The 22,372-nt window shown below is 45.0% G+C and overlaps 1 protein-coding gene across 3 annotated transcripts in view; it reads right to left on the reverse strand.

Moving 5' to 3' along the window:
- The window catches only part of DAPK2 (death associated protein kinase 2), a 40,977-nt gene extending 19,592 nt beyond the window's left edge, over positions 1 to 21,385 (reverse strand). For 2 of the 3 annotated variants that reach the window (XM_033070877.1, XM_033070875.1), the window contains exons 1-3: positions 21,331 to 21,385; positions 14,523 to 14,619; positions 2,261 to 2,482 (exon numbers count right to left, since the gene is read on the reverse strand). In XM_033070877.1, coding sequence (XP_032926768.1) covers positions 2,261 to 2,482; positions 14,523 to 14,584 — 284 coding nt within the window. In that variant the 5' untranslated portion in view covers positions 14,585 to 14,619; positions 21,331 to 21,385. The other variant, XM_033070876.1, reaches the window with a different exon arrangement.
- Positions 21,386 to 22,372: the final 987 nt, after the last annotated feature.

The raw sequence follows: 22,372 nt of genomic DNA on the forward strand, positions 1-22,372 counted from the left end.
AAGGAAAGAGAAGCTGTGTACCTGCCAAACTGCGCTGCACAGCAATGGACCTGGCACTGCTCTGGAACAGCAGAACCAGCACCTGCAGAACTGACCCCTCTGGAAAGAGGAGGTGGTTTTGCCAGCACTGTGAGTATGAGATAGGGTCAGCATTTCAGAAAAATCCTCTTTTAAACAGCAAGCAGGGCAGCTCCTTCAATTACCCAGCAATACTGGGCCATTCTTTTGAAGCTCAAGTTCACTACCGTAAGATTGGTTGGCCAGGTGCTGTAACACTATAAATAAACAGCAGGGAATAAAAAACTCTGAGAGCAGGGTGTCAGAGGAAAGAGATTGCCTATTTACAGAGAGAATTTAATTATCTTTATCAGCAATTATCATCATCCTCAATTTGTATACAGCAGCTGAATGCAGAGGCCTTAATCAGGTCAAAATTCTGTTGCATGCAGACTTTTACAAACCGCAATATGTTATACGCTGCCAAAAGGACACACAAAATGTGCCAGGCCACATGAGGACAGGAAAAAGCAAAAGGTAATGAAACAGGAGGTTGCTTTAGCTCAAAGTAGTCACCAGTGAGAAAGAACAAGCTCCTTCCCCATCTTCCAGAGCTTGGCTTCAGAGACCAACATTTGGCCATAGACATACAATTCAAAGTTAACGGATGCCCACCATGACTCACATGCTATCTTCCAGCAGTCACAGTGATCTCCAGGAATGCTCCCTGGCCTAAATGCTGGCTCCCCTAGAGAGCTCCCTCAGGGATAAAAGCCTCATTGCCTGGATTCCATACACAAGGTCCAGGCTAGTGTCCTAGGGAAAGTATGGTACACCTAACTTCAACCACAGTGACTGTATTTCCTGCTCCATACACACAGAAAAACTGCATAATTTTGCATGTAGGGGTGAGGAGGTCCACTTGTCAGCAGGACTTACAGTAAATTCACAAATACAAGCCGCACTGAGTATAAGCCGCATGGCTGGGTGTTGGCAAACATTTCGTTTTTTGTCCATAAATAAGCCGCACCCGAGCATAAGCCGCTCTGTGTTCGCAGCGAGGACTTGCGTGCAACAAAGTTGCCAATTAGTAACCGAACCGCGGCAGGGCGGGGTTTACTGGCTCGGCTCAGGCCGTGAGGGCTCGGGGCTGCAGACAGGGCTGGGTGGCCCAGCTCGGCACTGCCCCACGGCGGCAGGGGGGGCACAGAGCCTGCCAGCACCTGCGGCGGCCATGGGAGCCGGGGATGGAGCCTGCCTGCTCCTGCGGCGGCGGCACATGGGGACGGGAGCCCCCCGAGCCGCGGGGCCAAGCAGAGAGAGCTGTCCCTGCCTCCTCCGAGCCGCAGGGCCAGCAGAAAAGAGCTGTCCCTGCCTCCCCCGAGCCGTGGGGCCAAGCGGAGAGAGCTGCCCCTACTTTCCCCGAGCCGTGGGGCCAGCAGGAGAGAGCTGCCCCGCCTTCCCCACCCCCTGTGCTGCCTGCACAGAGCAGCTCCACCTGCTGCGCAACAGAGTATCAGTTTGTAACAACCGCGTAAATGCAGGGTTTTACTGGCAGGAGCTCGCCTTTGCAGTTTGCACTGACTTGGTTTGCACTCCCAGGGTTGAAAATGTCAGAAAATTATTCACATATTGGCCGCACCTGAATATTAGCCGCTTTCACGGTATGAGAGCAAAATTTTGGTCAAAACAGTGCGGCTTGTATTCGTGAAATTACTGTAAATGGCAGTGGTTTGTCCCCCTCATATGGTGGCATAAGAGTAAACAGCTTTTCTTCATTCCCATCCTGCTGCTCTTCATCCTTTTCCCTTGCCCTCCTCCCCTTTTCTCCTCTAACTGATCTAAATGAGGACAATATGGGGGCTGTGAATTTTGGAAAAGGCTTGTTTGTCCTCACACATATTGAGAGAGATGAAAGCAGGAAGAAAATGAAAGGAGCATTCAGTGGCTACTTGTACTTCCTCCAGGGTTCATGGCAGGGCAGCCTAGGCACACATGAGGTAATCCTTCCCTTAGCAAACTGTTGTCAAGATTGCCTGGCTCAGTATGGAATGACCTCAGCTGATGTTCAGGTGCACCTGTATCCCCAGGATGAGCGGGGGAACCACCAACCTCCCTCAGTGCCCCTGCCTAGATCTGTGAAGCCTCAGAACAAAGCAGCAGCTCCATTTATCAGTGCCCCTGTGCTCCAGCAGCCTCTGCAGCGCTCTTTGGTCCCTGCTCAGCCCAGGCAGCCCTGCAGGGCAGGCAGGCCCTTACTCACAGCTCCAGGATGAGCACCACGTCAGTCTTGTTCTCGTAGATGTCGTGCAGCTGGACGATGTTGCTGTGCAGGACCTGCTGCAGGATGCTGACCTCGCGCTCAATCTCGTCGCGGCTCACCCCGCGCCGGCTGGCCCGGCTCTGTCGCTTCTTGATGAACTTGGCAGCGTACTCCAACCCCGTGCTCTTCTCCCGACACTTCTTCACTATAGCAAACTGGCCACTGCAAGGACAGGGAGCCAACACAAATGCTCTTCAGCTTTTTAGACAACAGCTTCCCAAACGAGCCAGCCCTGATCCCGCAAGCCCTGAGCAGCACTGCTGAGTTTGTCCTTGGTACAAGACTGAGGACTGTCGGCACTCTGCACTCAAAGGCATAACAAGGTAACCTCCTACTGTGTCTGAAATTTAGCAAAACCAAATCATGACTGACAAAAGGGGTTAAAACCTCTAAAAAACAGTTCATGTTCAAATAAAAAAGATCTGACTCAAAAGGTTCAAGTTACCACTGCTTTACTCGGTAATGCTTAAGGTATTCAAGTCTTCAACACACCACTGTGTGTTCTGAAGGAACATATACATTAAAATATTTGTCCTAAGAATAGTCCCTAGAGAACAACTCAAAGGAATTATAACTGTTTGGAAATGCAAAACTGGCATCCAGTAACAAATTTTCAAATTTTTAAAAAATGTTTATTCATATTTATGCATTCACTTGATATCTCGGCTGTAACTACAACTACAGTAAGTGCAGGTTTCTCACTGCACCTCAAGGACAAAGAATTTCTCACTATACCAAATAGTACTGCTATTAGTGGCTGCATTAAGGTTAAAAGGCATGCTAACAAAATTTTCCTCACTGTGGCATCTAATGTAGTCCAACTGCAAAATTCCTGCCTTATCACTTAGGAATTGGCAGATTTCCAGTCCCAGAATACAAACTTAGTGTCAGATGCTTCTTCATTCAGGACATGATATCCTTGGAAGGAAAAAACTCATGTTACAGGTAACCATAACCTTTAGCTACTGTGATTTTAGCAGACAGGATCTCTTTATAAGAATCACAACAAACTCTTAATTAAGTGCACCCCCCACAACCACACTGTGTAAGCACTGAGCTGTTCTGTTTTCAATATTATTATACCATTCACTGGCTCAGTAAATGAGAAATGCAAGTACAGTTGGTATTTAAATTATGCAGAACACACAGCAATTAGATGCTGTACTTAGTGCTTCATCAACACAGCCATCTGATTGAAGCCTGTCTTAAACATACAAAGGCGAAGAAATTAAAAATTAAGGCTGCTACTTTGGTGCTCAAGTGCTCTCAAAGGCTCCCCCCCTATGGCAGAGGCAGCCTCTCATTTCAGAGTTCAAACAAATGCCAGCCAGCCTGACACACTTCTTTTAGGCTTTCATTTTCATGTATATCCTAAAGCCTTCTCAGGAGAGAGGCAGGAACAGATGGGGCAAGTGTACTGATCCCTTTCAGAACAAGGAATCGAATAGAGGCTGTGGCCGTTTGTCACATCAATCTTTGTCAATCAAGCTTTGCTTGATTCATATTTCTCCTGCGTTTATCATTATCTGCAAACCCTAGAGAAATCCTCACTACAAAATCCCCAAATTGCCTTAAGTATTCTACTAAAGGAGTTTGTTTTGTAGTGCTGAGAGCTGCTTGAGTAAAACATCATGGGTTTCATGTTTTTCTTGTTTGTTTGATCATACTTTGCAAGACATGCATCTTACTTGGTTCAGACTTTCTGAAGAAACATGGTATTAATGCTCCTGAGCTGGTTTCCTTGAATCCTCTCTAGGGACAAATTTTGTCAAAGTTCAGGAGAAAATATTTTTTATGAGTGCTGATTATGGGAATGAACACAGTCACTTTTGCATTTAAAAATTCCAGTGATACTGTGGATTCTGTACATTTCTGTTTATGCAAAAGCTTACAAGAGTAATAATGACACAGCACAGGAATTGCTGTCTTCTCCTTTGACATAAGTAATTGTCCCAGACCACAACTATAACAGTACCAATTCCCTTGTAATCTGCTATTGCTCCCCTGCATGTGTGGCCACTAACACACACAGTTGCTGCTCCTGGCCCAGCCTTCATGCCATTTCCCTGACTGAAAAATCTCCCTTAAAAACAGGTTTTTGCAGACAAGTCTTTACTTGGGATAGTTTGGGACTGAGGAGAAGAGGTTGCAAGCCCCAGGGAAGGAGATAAATGCTCAATTTCTTAGCCTGAACATTCAAGGCAGACACAATGCAATTACCAATTTATAGCTTCTGGAGGTCCATCCAGCTCTGAAACGAGGATCCTCACAGGCATTTTACAATCAGAGTCAAACACTTTGAATATCTTGTTAACTAGAGAGACTGTAAGGTCAGGAGCAAGACAACAGTGGTTTTGTGCCTTCTCATTCATCTACATTCAGACCATAAGAACCAAACTCTGTCAGCTTCCAAAAGACCTAGGCTAGGAAAAAATCAGAAGGAAGGAAAGCATGTCTCTCTGACACCTCACTTTACAGCACTGAGAAATTAAACCATTTAGATAACTTCATATGGGGCATTTGTACATGATCTTAGACTTGAAACTAAATTTCACAGCTCAGATAGCCAGATTTCAGTCAAAGGACCTTGCCAGAATTCGTAGGTTTTAGTACAGTACTGAAATGAAGATGACTTGGATCACGAACAGAAGCATTTACAACACACACAGGACAAGATCAGAGGCTGACACTCCTGCATGGAGCCTACCTGGACCTCAGTAAAGCCTTTGGCTTTGTCCCCCACAGCATTGTCCCAGAGAAACTGCCTCTGCACTGCTTTGACATTGGGTTTTGGAGTCTTTTCCAAATTAATGACACCACAATTCCTAATTTCTAAAATGTTTTTTTCCAAGAAGTTACATTTTTTCCCTTCCAGAAATATTTTGGACAGCTGTGTAACAGCCTTGTCACACTGAGAATCCTCAATTGTGGAAACAGTTCACAAGTATGAACAACAGCAGCTGCATTGTATAAGCTAGAATATAATTAGGTACAAGATCAAATCTGTCCATCAGTAATGATGGGATTTATCCCAGCAATGGAGACAACCCATCATTTGCATTGCTATCATGTAGGAGGTTTGTCACTGGATAAGAACACAGAGACAATATTACTGGGTGGTTTTGGAGTCTATTTTGAGAAGCATGCTTTAGAAGAGCACAAGTTCAGCTTGTTCAATCATCATGCACTTCAGGAGAGGATGTGGAAAGGATGTGGGAAGACAGAAGATGGGCAATCCAGAATAACAGGACAACTTCTTGCTCTTTGCCCGAGTTTCTTTTTAATATTGGTAATGCTGGAGGGTAATGCTCTGGGGCAAAATGTCACCTGAGAGCAAGAGCAGTGTAGCTCCAGTCTGGAATGTCCCAGTGCCCAGCAGTGCTGCTGCTCTACAGCTTAAGAATAAAGAGAGACCTTTAGCAACTGCTTGCATGGGTATAGGTTTATTCCAGCCTTCCTCCGATGTCCCTGAAACACTGCCTGGCTCAGGAGTTCTTCTCAAAACACTGAGAAGATGTAAGCAAAGTGCTGAGATGACAGTTCAGGTTACCTGACTCCAATCAGGCTTCCTGAGGCCTGAGGGGTGAAGTCAGGAAGCTGATTCTGTCATCTGAGAAGAGCAAACCATTTATTCCACAAATACCAAACGTATGTTCCATTTCTGCATGTTCAGTCTATTTCTTCATGTCCTGTTTATATTCAACTTCATTTTGTTCATGAAAGAATTCTAAAATATATGATGATGATGATGATTTGTTAAAACCTGAAATTCCCATAAAAGACATTACATATATGAGCACATTGACAGATACACTTTAGAGTGAAATATGTTTTCAACAGGTTCTTTGAGAAGTAAATGAACCTGGCAAAGGACAGTGCTCTGGAATTCTGCCAGTCAAGAGGTGACACAACTCCCCATGCAAGCCAGGACAATTTACTCAGGAACAGATTTGCAAGGGATTTTAGGCAGCCTCCCACTGACTTTAACAGTAATTAGGTTCCTACACACTTGATGAAAAGTAACACCTTGCTCCTTCTGTACCTCATTTCCACAGGTCTGTAGAATACAAGTACTGCTACTGGAAATGAAATAACATTATATGGGGTAAGGACACAAATTAATTTCATGTCTCTAGGTATCACTAAAAGTGCAATTATAACCATTCATATTTTATTCACTAGGTGCTCCTGCACAAGAACACATGAGCTGACAGGAGGCTAAATTAAAATCAAATAGCACCTAAACCAGTTTTAAGCTCCTTATATTCACAGGCAGTACCGTGAATGCATGTTGGTTTAAAAATACTAAAAATACATGATGAAATCATGGTGTGTACATGCATGAGTGAATAGACATAAACATAGCCACAATAACAGTGCTTAGCCAACCTGAGCACAGGTTCTCCACATTCAAGGCTGGTGTGGTTAGTTCAGCAGAGAGGGTAATTCATTCTCAGTTACATCCATTGTTTTTATGTCAACTGTTTTGTTCATCATGCCTTTCTGCCACTATTAAATTTGGGTTAGCTTTAATAAGATGCAGCCTTTCTAAGCTTGAGATGACCAGTTACTTTTCCATCTTTTTCACTTCTATTTCTTTTTCTTGGAAAAAATATACTGAAAATTTTATCCATTTATGGTTGTATTTTTTGCTAACTTTCAAAGCAAAGCCCTGGAGAATTCTTGCTGAATTCGAGGAAAACATATTTTTCAGCCTTATTTTTTTTTCAAGTCATTAGAGTAATTGCTCAACCATAGTTTTATTAAGCTAAATTCTCTCCTCCCTCTTTCCTTATACTTCAGAGATGACTTCTGCTCTTTGTAACTGCACTGAGTGCTCTTCCCAGCAGAGAGGACAGCAGTCTGCCTGGAACAACACTGGGAATCCATTTTTATGCTTTCAGTTCATTTACGAAGATCAACCAAAGGGCATGCAAGGTTCACAAAATATATGCAATAAAAGCACTTTCCTGGAGGGTTTTTGCAGGAATTCCATAGTCACAACTATAAAGACAGAAAAGCTTTCTGTAAATTACAATAACTTGCAGTAATTTTATTTTTATAGACTTTTTGTTTTGGACTAAACCAGGACTTTGGTACAGCAGAAATTTGACCTAAGCAGTAAATAAATAGGAAAACAAATAGCAGAGCATTTATAAAGAAATTAGAGTAGGATAGTTGAAACAGCAAATCAGCAATTTCATGGCAAGGCCACCAAAGAGAAAGTATCTCACTGCTTCTGTAAGGCTTTATGAATAAAACTAAAAAACCAAACCCAAAACCTCTTCTGTTAAATACTCTGATGGCACCTCCTCTAACTTCATAAAGAGTTTTAAAAATAAAACTGTCACAAATGTCACTGTACTTCTGTTTAAGCTTCAGATAAAAGCTTCAGATAAAAATTCAGATAAAACTGAATTTTGGTTTATTTGTTTCCTTTTTTTTCCCCCCAAACAAAATGCAAAGGAAGTAGTAATCTTTCCTAAAGCAACTATACAGAACTGAAACTACCTGATGCCAGATTATAACAGAATGATGAAAAAATTTTTTAAATAAGGCATTAAACAGGAATTTTGCTTGACTACTAAAAAGTAGTAGAAATAAAAAAAGAAATGAGCTGCAACTTTTGAACATGGTGGCATTTTCACTCACAGCTCATGCTTTACTGATTGTGTAGTGCTCTAGAGCACAGAGACTTTGTGGGATAAGTTCCAGTATTCCTGAAGGGAAGTGCTGAGCACCTTTGGACATATCCTGTCTCTGACAAAGTCACTGTCTGGCACCTTTCATCCCCTTCTCACTAAATCCACACAAAGGTAACAACACACCCAGACCCAAAGGTGATTTCCGTGTCCAGGGGCAGAAAAGAGGAACAAGAGTAGAAGAATAATGACTCTAACAGAAGGATCTGGTTTACTGGAATAAGCAGAGAGTAGCTCATTTGAAATTCAAAGAAAGTATGAGAAATCTAATGTTTCTGAACAGTGCTATGAATTATTACAAGCTATTCAGTACAGTAACACAATTAATACCTTAAACACCTTGTGGGGTCCCTAGCCAAGAGTCACAAGAAATTGTGCCATCTACTGAACCCTCAACAGCATCTCCTGGGACTGCTGAATGTGTTTGGAAACTTTCCAACTCCACAGTGGCCCTTATCAGCTCCTCCTGAGGCTGGAGCTGCAGAGTCAGCACTGAGAGCAGGAGCCCAGCAGTTCTGGCAAGCTTTTGGTGTAAGCTGAAGCTCAAGAATAAAATGCAGATGATGACAAATGTTCCCTGCTTATCAGACTTGGCTTTTGGTATTGGGTATCAGCACTCAGAGTGGCAGTGAGCAGAGTGCAGCGCCAGGGAAGGTCACAGCTGACTCATGCTCAGCAGGAATAGCTGATCTGATGAGCTTTTCCTCTGCGTGTGGAGCCACAGCAGGGCAGTGTCCTGTGCGTGGGGAGGGTGAGCACGCTGCACTGGGTGCACAAAGGTGCAAACCCACCTGTGTGCATGCAAAGGTGCAAACCCACCCAGGTGTGCAAAGGTGCAGATGGAAACTGTGCTGGCATTTCATTCAAGACTTTAGGAAATTATCTGTAAGGCCAAAACTGCAGAAGGTTGCTGAAACTCCCATTTCACTGCTCAGCTATTACATCAGGTCTTCACTCTGGTTCAAACTGGTGGTGCAGAGTCTTAAGAAAGATGCACAGATGTCACCTGAGATCAATCAAACTTGACCATCAGACAAGTACCTGTGACCTCTGTTCTGCATCCATCTTAACAATTTGTCCAGTACTTTATCACTGTGAGAATTTGAGCTGCACTATGTTTATTTCATGTGCATTTTTACTCATAAGTAATATTTTTCATTTTAAAAGTATGGAATTAATACTATACAGAGTACATTTTCTCAGCTGTTGAAATTTCCATCTGCTTTCTACTGCAATGTAAAATGGAAAGATTAGTTTTATTTTTACAGAAATGGCAAAACAAAGATTGAGATTAATATTCAATGTATTTTCCCTGGGATTAATATTCTACTAAATATTCAGTGGTTAAATACATCACAAAATTTGAGCTTTGTGAACACTACCACAGAGGTCATCCATCTCTAATTACTCTCTCAGGGCCAGACAGGGACTGAGGAGATACACTGAGATCACTTCCATCATCCAGGTGGATGCTGATGATAAGGAATGTGTGGCTTTCTTACAAAGTGAGGCCAAGGCCAGCTCTTCTGTTACTGTATGTAGAGCAACTGTGTTATTAGGAAAAAGCCAAACAACAAAACATTCCACTTTCTCTGTACTTTCTGTAACAAATATTTTATTTTGGAAACACTTAAGGTGGCATTAAAAACTAATAGGGAAACCTGCTAGAAGGACTAAAAAGAAAAAATTCAGTGACAGTGACTGTATCAGACAGCTGATAACAATCACAGTGATTGTGACCAAGATGCCAAAACTTGGTCAGTACCAGATGCCAAAGCTGTTTCAGCAGAAGATTCACATACATGAAACACAAGTTAGAAGATTTGTAACAAGAAACATTAACAGAAGTGCTGGGTAGTCCTCAGGAATTAAACTAGTATTTTGCATCAAACACGAAGACCTGCTTTGTGTGTGTTGTAAAATAAAATAATCAAAAGTTATTCCTCAAAATTTAAAGAACAATTCAAAGTGCAAACTAATCAAAGAACAGAGTTAAAGCTCGTGTCTGAGAAAGCACAGTACTGAGCAAAGTTAGAAAAAAGCATTCCTGGTATGAAGACACTGTGTGGTGTGAGTTAAGGGTAACTCTCCCAGCTGCAACCACAGCTCTCTGTTTAGCAGGGAGAGTCCCACTAGCTGGGGGCTATGACTTTTTATCCTAGATCTCCAGGCTCCTGCCCTACAAAGAACACCTGGGTTATCTCTGCTTTTTGTTTTCACTACATAAACAAATAGTTACACTGTCAGAACAGCGACTTGTGCCAGGCTCCAAGGTCCCATCATCCCAGGTAAAATGCTGCATTTGCTGTTCTTTAAAGCTTCACTCTGAAAATGGGGTTTCTCTTCTCCCAGACAGCAGAGTTGATCCTCCACACACAAACACAGAGGGAGCAGGAACTCATAGCTGGAGATGGGGAACTACAGGAGACATAACAAGGTACTGATGAAAGATGGAGCTTGGCTTTAGCCATGAAACCACAGCCCAGGTCAGCAGGGCTGAGAAACTGGAGGCTCAGCTATGCCCAAATTGACCAACAGAAATCACAGTGATTATTTTCTGCATGAAGGCATTGACTGACCCAGGGAGATGAGGGATGAGCACAGCTCCCAGTTACTGAGACAGGCAAGAAACTGGAGTGGCAGGTGGGAAGGCAGAGCCCCTTCCCTAAAGTGAAAGGACAGCAGTGAAGGAAAGGGAGACTTCCATGCCCAGAAACAGCACTCAGAGGTCTGCCTGCTGCCCTCTGTGAAGTGCCAGTCCTGCAGAGCTGAGACAGGAGCAGGACACTGGCCCAGGGCAGCAGTGCCAGCCCACACCACCCTGCAGGAACACACTTTCTCAATGGGCACTGTCACAAAATGCCTTGGGAAAAGCTCCATGACACTTCACTTCCTACCCTCAGCCCCAACTTGACACGCAGCAGTGACAGTGCCCAGAAGGCACAGATGTCAACAGCTCTCACAGCCTGGCTGGCACCACATTTGGGGAACAGATTAGTGACTCTATGGCACATCCTTTTATAAATCACACTGCACATCTCAAATTCCAGTACCTACACTACCATCAGTGTTTGCTAGTACAGCTGGAAAGGGCTCCAGCACGTCTGTACAATGCTTTTTGTTCAGTGAGCCACAGCTACCCATCCAAAACACAACAACTGAAACATTAAATTAAAGGCCTTCCAGTGAGTTTTATTGCTGCCACTTTCCTGGAAACTATATCCCCAGCTCAGCAGGGCAGTTGTTCTTTCTCTGGGCCTACTCTGCCCTTGATTTAAAACTTTCCATTCTTGGCTGGCTCCTGTTGTCACCTCCCTTGCCACAAAATCCAACAGTTATTTGACCTGCTGCATATTCCCAAGAAGACAAGTTAGTCCTCAGTTCTCCACATTTTTCAAGGAGTATTTCCACTGATCAAATCACTGGCCATTAATGTCCCTGCAAATGGCTTAGGCCAGAACCCTCCTCAAAACAGCCTGAATTGTTAAAGCTGTATTATTTCTTTATAATGCTGGAATTTGCTAAATTCCCTTTGGAGTCTTCTTTTTAAGCTTCCTTTCAGCTATGGCTAGAGAATCTCAGTCCCCACAGACTTGAAAGGGGAAAGACTGATACTGTGTTGAGGGAAGCAACACAATTATGTATGTATATTTGAAGTACTGCACACATTCAGCATAAGCTTCCCAGAGCTGCTGTAATGAACAAGGCCATCAGCAAGTTGTCTCTAATGCCACATGCCTGACAGATTGCTCCCTGCGTGTACCCTTTGGAGAAGTTGAGCAACAGAGGTTGGTGTAAGATTAAGGTTTGAAAGACAGAGAGAATGTTGAAGCTGAGCAGCTGGTCAGAGCACACAGCTGCAGCAGGGAAAGCCTGCTCCCCTCTCTGCAGAATGGCTTCTCTGTGTCACAGCCGTGCCTTGGCATGGTGACAGCTGCACTGGCAGCCCCAGGATGGTCTGACTGGGCAGAGTGTGCTGCACTTGCTGTGTGCAGGGCTCTGCTGGAGCTGGGAGCTCTGCTGTGGTCACCCTCAATGCTGCACTGGGACAGGAAGTGCCTTCTTTCATCACCAGAGCAGAGTTCAGCCTTTGCCTCTGTGGTGGGAGCATCCTTTCCTGAGTGCTGTGCAGACTTTCACACCAACAGGTGCTGCCTCTGTCAGGGACATCCTCTGTTTTACCTCATGGCTGAATCCCAGCTAAAGCAGGCACTAGGCCTAGGTCAACAACTAGTTTTGTTCTCAAGAAGTGACAGACTCAGTGAGGAGGACATGAACAGGACAGACTCTTCACAGATGTTGTTTTCAAACATTTGTTTCATGATTTCTGCTGCTGGAGTGATAATAAATGAATCCTTTAACCTGTCTCTACCTGTCAGTAACTAACAGCTTGTTGCAAACTGAACTAATAAAAGACATCCACAGGCTCTAAGGGCATCAGCCAGCATTGGAAAAGATCAGTCACTGCAGTGTGTCCAGCATGTTAACTTCCTTCTAGCAAAGCAAGACATCGTTTGTCACTGGCCCTTATCAGCAGTTACTGCTTGGAGATAAAGAGCCGTGATGATTCACTTGACCCTGCACATTTAACACACAAAACCTGAAAGTGAAAATACCCTGACAAGGACAATGTGACACTACACATGCAGCCTGAAGAGGAGGAGGGCTGCTTGACCACACAAACCTCAAGCAGCCTCTCAAAACCCCCACTATCCTTCAGCTTGGAGAATGATACTCATCATCTCAAAAGATTGCTAAAACCAATTCAGAAACCAAAGTAAAAATAAACTACTCAGTCTTCAGTTTCTCATATTCGTAGTTTGGCTGTTTAACCTACGGCCTTCTAGGTTAAAAATCACACCTCGTACACCCTGCATACACACAGTGAATTCCTTTTCTGCTCACTGTTGTCAGGTTTTCACTGTCAGACTGAGACTCTCAGAACTAGGCAGTACTTAAAAGTAAGCAGTTATAGGAAATTTAGTAGTTATGGCCTACCTGAGAGGGAAGGACAAATAACCAAACAAATCCCAATCCCTCTTCCCTTCAAAGAAGTCTTCTCAAAACTCTAAAGATTAAATGGTTGAGAATGAAAAAAAATAATTCAGCAGGGATACAGCTCAACTGCAGTGTTTTGATGGAACTCAATTACAGTAATTTCACGACTACAAGGCGCACCAGATTATAAGGCGCTCTTCCGGGTTTCAGCAAATTTCCAAACTTTTTCCGATATATAAGGCGCACCGGACTATAAGGCACACTTTTTTTGCAGCGAGAATCCACCTCCAGTTCCCCCCATGCAGTTGCTGGCCGAGGCCCCCCCTGCACCCGGCAGCCACGGGGCCCCAGGCCCGCCTGCACAGGCAGTCACGGCTCCGCAGCCCCGCCTCCATCCGGCAGTGGCAGTCCCACAGCCCCACCTCCACCTGGCAGCCATGGCCCTGCTGGCTCTCCCCACAGCTCGCAGCTCACACTTCCGGGTTGGCAAATTTCTGAACTTTGCCCATATATAAGGCGCACCGGACTATAAGGCGCACTTCTGGGTTCAGGCCAAAATTTTAGTCAAAAGGGTGCGCCTTATAGTCGTGAAATTACTGTACTGGCCCTTGAAAAAGAGTGATGGCACATACACAGTCATTTATCAAAACCAACTGCCAGGCTTTGGGAAAAGAAGCCAACCTGTGTGTAGCCCTAATTTTGCAATTTGCATATTAAAATGAAAGACACAAGAGGGTTGTACACGGACTGGAAATCAGCCATCCTCAGCCAGAGCTCTGGGTGCTGCCCATGACTGGGGCAGCCACTGCACAAACCCAGCAGTGTTTCAGCAGGTGCTCATGGTTAAGCATGGTCACAGTTGGTAACTACCCCTATAATTAATATCTGGATAAGCCTTTATACATTAAAAGTTATATACATAAAAATTAATACCTGTGGATAAACCTTTATACATTAAAAGGTATATACAAGCATTAACCAGTCCAGCTGAAGATCTTAGAGGTAAAAGCCTTTCAGGACTTTCAGGCTCATACCTATTTTTGCAGGCACATATAAACATGTGATGTCAGTGCTTGGAGCCAGCTGGAAAGAGCAGTGCTGTGGAGTGCTGCTAAAACAGCAGCCAAGTGAAAGTTCTGTGTCTGTGGTGGCAGCAGCACAGGCTCCTGGCTCCCAGCTGGCTCCCAGAACTGCACCTGAACTCCAGTCTAAAGCACGGACACAGGGGATACCTATCTACAAAAGACAACGCAAACATACCTTTTGTTGTCCTAGTCGCAAGAAAAGAAATAGGAAAAACAGTTAGCACATTTAATCTAAAGAAAAAAAAGCCCAAAAAACTACAAAAAATCCCATCCAAAGTGTGGGGTTAGACTCTGTGGAGGTGTGTGCTGTATTGCAGCACACTATAACTGATTTGGGCAGTCAGTCGAAGGAAGCATCAAACACCCCAGTGCCAGCTTTTGGGACAGTGTGGTGTCACCAGTGCCACCTGGCCTTACCTTCCCAGCTCCTCCCCGATCTCGTAAACATCCTCCACCTTCTGCTGCTTGAAGAAAGCCATTCTTGGTCTTTCATTGATGCTCAAGGATGATGCAACTAGAATATTAATGAGGAATGACATTCATTACATCTTGTAGGAGGCTAAGTCTCAGTAACACACATTTGTGGTATAGGCACTTTGGATCCATTGCAGCTCATTCATGGTCAAAGTTACCACTGAACAATCAAAACACCTAATTCAGTAGTTTCAGCCAAATAGTGACGGTTCAAATCTGGAAAGAGATGAGCACCTCAAAGTGAAGGAGATTCTTGGCCCCCACACCTAACTAGAAGCACAGAACACACCAAGAAACACAAATGTGATGAAAGGAAAACTACAGTAATTTCATTATTACAAGCCGCACCTGATTATAAGCCGCACGCCTGGGTGTTGGCAACATTTCATTCTTTGTCCATACATAAGCCGCACCAGATTGTAACCCGCACTTTTGTTCGCAGCGAGGATCCGTGTGCAACTTTCAAAAAGTTGCCAATTAATAACAGAATCGCGGGAACGTGGGGTTTACTAGCTCAGGGCTGTGCGGGTTCGGCCCGGCTTCCCTCACCGCCGCGGCCGGCCCCGCCTCCCCCGTGGCTGCTGGGGGCGGCCCTGGCCCTGCTCGGGACAGGGCCGGCTCAGCTTGGAGCTGCTGCGTGCTCACATTTCCGGTTGGCAAATTTCTGAACTTTTTTTCATATATTAGCTGCTCCGGAATACAAGCTGCACTTCCGGGTATGGACCAAAACTTTAGTCAAAATGGTGCGGCATATAATCGTGAAATTACTGTAAATAATAATTTTACAATGTTCTGGACAATAAAGGCTTCACATGACACTAATTAGCATTACAGACTCCCTCAGATCCTGAGCCAGGGGACCAGGAGGCTCAGCTTCCTTTTTCTCAGGTCAGGCAATGCTCCTGAAGCACACAGGCTTTGGAACTGCTGCTAGAAAAATGTGCTGTGATTGCCTCTGCAGAGCTGTCAGCACATCTTCTGTCACATGTTTCAAATGAGAACACCAGCAGCATGTGCTGCAGGTGTTACTCTGTGTAACTGCAGTTTGTTTCCTGAACACAATCTTTTAAGCTGATAATGTCTGTGAGCTCTGAAAAGACAAGCCTCGCACTGGTACCCTGGAGCATCTGTGCATGATGCTGGGCTGCTTCTGGATGAGGAGAAGAGGAGAACTCACATTATTCCTTGGGATACACCTCCTCAGCAATGTGTTATGGTAACAGAATAGATTTGAGCAGAATAATTGGCCAGTCAGGTCATGACCTAGTCATTGTTTCCAGCGGGGATGAACACTGGCACTATAACCAATGGCCCAAATACACTGTTCAGATCAGAACATATAAAATAGCTGTAAGCACCACCATAAAATGTAACTACACTGAGACACCGAGTTATTCTCACACATCTCTACACTCAACAGTGGATCTTGTCAATGCAATGTGCTTAGCTTTATGAATCCCAGATGCTGCTTGCTTCAGATGCACTGGGGACTTCCCAGTTCCCTATCTCTACACAGCTTTTGCATATTTTTAAATTGCAGTCATTGGCATCTGCCTGGTGCATATTGTGAAGCATATTTCACAAGCAAACAAAGGTATGTTTTGATCCTTTAGAAGTAAGTTCAATTCAATGTTGCAAGAAGATTCAGCAGACATATAACACAGGACTAAGTATCAAAGAGCAATTGTAGTATTCCTGTCAAACTGAAAGTCATGTAAATGGAAGATTTTTTTCTCCCACAGAAGCAGGTATCATAACAATTCCTCAATACACACCCAAGCTGTCATCATTCACTCACCTCAGAAAAAAGACTGGTTGCTGTGTTTGCCCCAGCCCCTTTTACAAAGCACTGGCTTCTAAAACATGGGTGGCATGTTGAGTATCAATTCCTTCTCAAATATGCTCCTTCTATTATTTCAAAGGAACAGAAAGTCTCCTAATGCTTTTACACAAATATATATTTTTAACTGATATTAGCAAAACCTACACATCAGGAGAAAAATTCTTTGGTTGCTTTATGTCAAGTAGAAGGGCTAGGACATCAACACGTAGAGCCCCAGCTTCAGCAGTGCCAGAGGATGAGTGCCAGCTCTGGGGTTGCTGCATTGCTACCAACAAACCTGCCCAAATCCCGGTTTCAAAGCTCTGGGAAGGAGACAAACGTGCCTCCCTTGCCCTCCTGTGTGCTTCAGCAACAATGTCTCTTGTCAGGTTACCCAAGCAAAGAAGAGAAACCACACAAGTTGTGACGCTGAAGCCCTGTGTAACCACCACACAAATAAAATGCAGTGTAGAAACCAACCCTTGCTCTGGTGAGCAAGGTGCACTGCAATGTGGGTTACTATTTCTTCACTTTGTATCCTGGCTTTATCGACATTTTCATAGTTTTTCAAAGTGAAGCAAGGTGCACTGATCTGTCAACTCTGTTGCTCAATAATTTCCTCCTCAAAACCATGACCATGCCTGGGATGAAAATGTCTATTTTACTTCTCAATGAAAATAAGCAACTCAAATTTCACTTTGTAAGCAAATTACAAAGTGATTTATACAAAGTGAAAAACATCTGAAGCATTCTTCAAGTAACCTTTCATAATCTCACCGAAAGATCACTGACTACTATTGCTCAGAGTTTGAAACTACAGTCAATAAATGCTTTAGTCATATTTACAAGAATGAGGACACCTCTGAGCTATTTACTCACCAAGTTTATTGTTCAAAGCAGAATTTTCTAAAGGGTTGGTTGCATTCAGCCTTCACTGTCTTCGAAAAAACAAGCGAAGGACAAAGCCAAGCCTTGCTGAAACCCCAAAACCTTTCTCTCACCCTGAATTGCAAAATTACAGTCTGAGTGCATGCAAAAGTCAAGTACAGGAAAATGCCCAGGAAATAGGAGATGCTGCTGAGACTTGCCCAAAAATTATAAATCCCTCAAGCTGACTACTCCCTTCATCAGAATCCAAGGTACGTGGTCATAAACAGCACTAATGCAAACACACCTAAAAAGTCATTGTTTTAAGAAAGAGTTCATTGCCATTCAAAGAGCAAGTTAAAAAGATTGCTCTGAGAGTGTGGAACCCACCTGAAATGCCTCCATGAACACAGTGACCTAATGTTTGATAGACAAGTTCACTCATTCTCCAGCATCCTCCAAAGAACACAGCTGATTCTGCAGGTGCACAGAATCCATGCAAAAATACCCAGAAAATTCTCATCCCTTCTGCCCATCTCCCACCTTGCACCCATTTCTGCAGGGGTCAGTCAGTCAGGTCTCCCGGGAAGGACCCATGCAAGCCCACAGCCTTGCTCCTGAGGGCTGAAGACAAAACTGCTGCACAGTGCCCAGACCCCAGTGGTACCTCTGATGCCTTGGTGTTCCCCACGTCTGTCACTCCCTGTTATCCTGTCCTTCCACAGATCTCTCTGTCTGGCTTTCACCCAGCAGTCACACCTAGCAATGCCCAAAATAGAGCATATCCTCGATGACCAAAGCAATTGTCACTGGCACAGCGCAAGGGGGTAAGGCAACAAAAGACAACCTTCACATGCTTAAAATTCATCTGAAATAGAAGTGCCACTCCCAAGCATGAATGTTACCCTTCTCAGACAATAAGTTCTTAGGAAACCAAGTTGATTTCACTTTCAGAGATTTCTTACAAAGTTTTTGTTGGACACCATTTACAAGCACTGAGCACAAGGACATCAAAGTAGGAATGAGAACTTTCATTGTTTTTTCTAGTCAGGTGCTGATTTTTCTTATGGTGGCCAGTAAAGGCAGGCAGAATTAGGGATGGACAGACATTCATCTTGGACTCAGAAGAAAAAGTTGTTCAGGATCTGAGGAAAGAGCAACACCTTTTTTTTCCTGACACACGTCTTATGCTAACACTTCAGGGGCACGTACCCAAACAATACCACAATCCAGGGAGTCAGGGCCATTCACATCACTTGGGATCTGCACCAGGACTCATTAAACCCCGGGTGATGAAGGTACCAGCTTCAGTGAGTTTTGAATCAGAGCTTAACTGCTTCAAGGCAAGCTCAGCAGAGGAGATGAGCTCCTGTGTCCTGTCACAGAACATGCTATGTCCATTCCTCAACCCTCCCACACTGGGACCACCTCTCCTCAACTCCTTGCTCTGAGATTCCTCACAGGGAGCACTCTCATGTGAAGGCCAGCTTCTACTCAGCATTTACACTGCTGTGTTTCCATCATGATACTCCATAGTAGAGCATGTTTAATATAAGAACATAATGCTTCACCTTTTTTTGCTGTATCCAACTCTCCTTAACACAGGCCAAATACCACAGGGCAGCAAAGTATTGCTTATCCTGTGTGAATGATTTTACTATAGATGTGGAGCAAAGCTGCAGCAAACCCAGAAGTAGGATACAGGCTCTGAGACAGCAGTTTCAGGCACCAGAAACATGTCCTGTCTCACCTCCTAAACTCTGCCCTACCATAAAACAGGATCATATTTGCCCTAAGAAATCACAGTTTCCCATTGTGATCTAAGGCATATATTTACAGACACACACTTTACACCAGTACAATCCCTGGATAAAGACATTCTTATTGCAGTACAGAAAGACCTATTTAGTACAGCTTGTGCTGTGTGTAAAGGACGCCAACCTACAGAAACCCACTCTTACGTAGACAGTGACAGAATCCCTCGAGAGGAGCAGAAGAAAGTAAGTTCTATTTCTTTCCTCTAATGAAGTTTTCTCTGCACAGCTAAGTTATTAGCCTGCCATTACCAAATTATATGACAATCAGTGACGGGTTTATACATGTCAAACCCATGATAAATGTCCACCCACCACGGAAGGAGAGCAGAATAAAGAAATCAGAGGTGAGAACAAAATTGTTGGAGCACTTCCCTTGCCAACAGCCCTGCTTTTGTTTTTTTCCTTAGGGCTTCTTCTATCCTAAGGAAACCAGTTTCAAGTGACTGAGGTAAAAGCTGAACAATCTGACTTTCTCAAGTACACCTGACATGAGGTGAATCATTAAACCCTTTGCCAAACTCAGAAGCATTCCCTGTGACAAGCTTTTGTATTACAAAACATTACTAACACTAAAGAAAAATCCCAAACCCATTAGAACAGACCAAAGTAAAAACTTCCCATAAAAACTATTTTATAATACTGAAAAATGACCCAAACCAATTTAAAATCAAAACTGGAGTGTTTTAAATTAATGATCTGGGGAAAAAAACCCAAAAACCCCAAATCCATTAAACAAATTAAAGTTATATTGTCTTCCATTTTTGATAAAACTTAACAGATTTTTTTATGAGCAATAAAGTATTTTCTTCTTATATTTTCATTCTATTTTTACCTTTCTTTCTCTTTTTTTTTTTTAATCACACAAGACTAAGCAATTCCAACAGTAAAAAAACCCCCAAACAACCGAAGTGGGTTTTACCCTCTGCTTTCAAACAGGGGTAGCACAGTTAAAAGTTCTGCTAATTCCAGCAAACCCTTATTTTCACTGAAACATTTTCCTGTCAGAAAACAAAAGTAGCCTAAAAATTTTTCTGCCAGGAAAATGAGGCAGCTATTATTACCTGTGTGAGTTTATAAAAAACACATAACACAGCCAGCGTCTGAGCAATTCAGCCCCATTATAGAATCACTGCTCCTGCCACCAACTCTCCAGGGCTGCCTTCCTGACCTCCCAAATGTAGCCCGCAGTAATTACACGTGTGGCGAATGACCCAGGGCTGTATTTCCAAGCACATTGGCTCTGCAGCTAATTGCAGCTGGCGGCCGAGCCAGGGCTGGCAGAGCCCGGCGTGCCTGAGCGATGAGCGCGGCGGGGGCACAGCCGGGGTGCTCAGGGGAAGCCCGCAATGCCAGGCACGCTGGCACGGCACGGGCAGAGCCTATCCCTGTCCCTGTCCCCGTCCCCGCGGCGCCTGCACGGATTACAGCTGCACACAGCTCACAGCACTGCCCCGGAGGCAAGGCACAAGAACGGAAAGGCACAGCAAAGTCTAAAACCAGATGATGTGTCAGAAAAGGGTCAGAGTTGAGCTCTTCCCTCTTGCATTAAACAGGTGAACGCTGCGATTTTGGTCCTTTTGCAGATTAGCCACAGCAGGAGCAATTGCCACATATTTTCACCCTCTAACTCGCATCTTCCTTTTTCACTGTCCTCTACAAGGATGCCGGCCAGCCCAAACCAGTCCCCGCCACCGCGCTGGGCTGCTCCAGGGCCGCCGGCCAAGAACAGGTGTAAAGAAAGCCAAGTGAAGCTGTTTGAGGGAAAGGCAAGGAAGAAACTTACGGATAAACGATGGAAGTTGCACAGCGTTCGCTGAACGCTATCAGCGAGCTGAGCCTGAGCCCCACACCAGCTGTCCCCGATGGCGTGGGGCAGGAGCAGCGCCGGACCGAGCGGAGTGCAACAAACACCCTCAGTGCAGCGGGACACCCTCAGGGCAGGGTAACTCCCTCAGGGACCTGCCCGGCGATAAAGAACAGCTGCTGGCGGCGGGGCTGCTGCGGGAGCTGCCTTGCCCCGGCTGCGGGCACACACAAAGCCAGCGCAGGCACCGTGAAGAGGCCGAGGGTCCGCACCCTGCCAGCCCCAGGCAGAGTCGCTGCACAGCCGCGACACCTCAGCCCCCGAGCCGCGGAACACGGAGCGGGAGCTCCCTGAGGGCGGCTCGGCCTAAGGGACGGAGCCGGAGCAACACGGACAGGAGAAGCGAGATGGGGAACCTGCTGAGGAGCAGCGTTCACTCACCGCGTCCGCCGGGGTCTCAGGGGGCGGAGGGCTGGGCCGGGCCGGGCGGAGGCTGAGGGGGCGGCGCGGCCGTGGAGGGCGGAGGAGGCGCCGGGCCCTGCCCGCGGAGGGAGCGGTGAGGGAGGGCTGAGGGAGCAGTGAGGGAGTGCCCGGCTCCGCCCCGTGTGCATGGCAGCGCTGTGTGGATGCAGCGTAGGGCCGAGCCGGGGCACCGGCACCAGCCCCACTGTGCCTGCCCTGCACTGCCCCGCTGGGATGCGGACACGTCGTGCTGCGCCAGCCCAGAGCCTTCCAGACCAACACAGCTCACACAGGCTGACTGGGGAACATCTCAGATGGAGAATCCCATTTCCTTGCTTTAGTAGATACAGGATTTGTGAAAGCAATACCATGAAAATAATGCTAAGGAGGCAAATCCAATGGAGAGGCACTGAAGTTGTATAAGTCTCGTTTCTGTGCTCTGTACAAGCCTGGGTTGGTTACTGTGTGGTCTGACCCTCGCCACCACCCAGTGCCCCTGCCCGCTGTGTCACAGAGCGGCACAGACTCCCAGATCTCAGGCTGCAGTCACAGGTACTGCTCTACCAAACCTCTGCCATCCTGCTTCCCAAGCCGCCATCTTCATCACCAAAGACAGTCTTCATCTGTTTACTCTCCTAAAGACATCCCCAAAACTTGAAAAACTAGATTTCATCCGGCTTTATTTGGCACACAGTAAGCACAGTAAACACTCTCAGGTCTTCTTACATTTCTTCAGGGCAAGTTAATATCCAGCATTTGCTAATGAGCAATGATGTGGGATTGTTCACACCTTCAAAATAAATGACAAGTGCCAGGTTGCCTTCACTTCCAATCCTCTATGTGATTAAGGTAACACAATAGTAATGGCAAATTACCAGAGATAAATAAGCAGGATGTTTCCCTTTTCAGTAAGGTGTGAAGATAGATAAATTTAAGAGCGATTTTATTCTAGGCAAATACCTAGAGGCAGTGGTTTTTATTAAAGTGGTTTTTAAAAAGAAACCTGGCTTATTGTAAATCA

This window comes from Catharus ustulatus, chromosome 12 (genome assembly GCF_009819885.2).
Source record: "Catharus ustulatus isolate bCatUst1 chromosome 12, bCatUst1.pri.v2, whole genome shotgun sequence".
NCBI classification, from domain to species: Eukaryota; Metazoa; Chordata; class Aves; order Passeriformes; family Turdidae; genus Catharus; species Catharus ustulatus.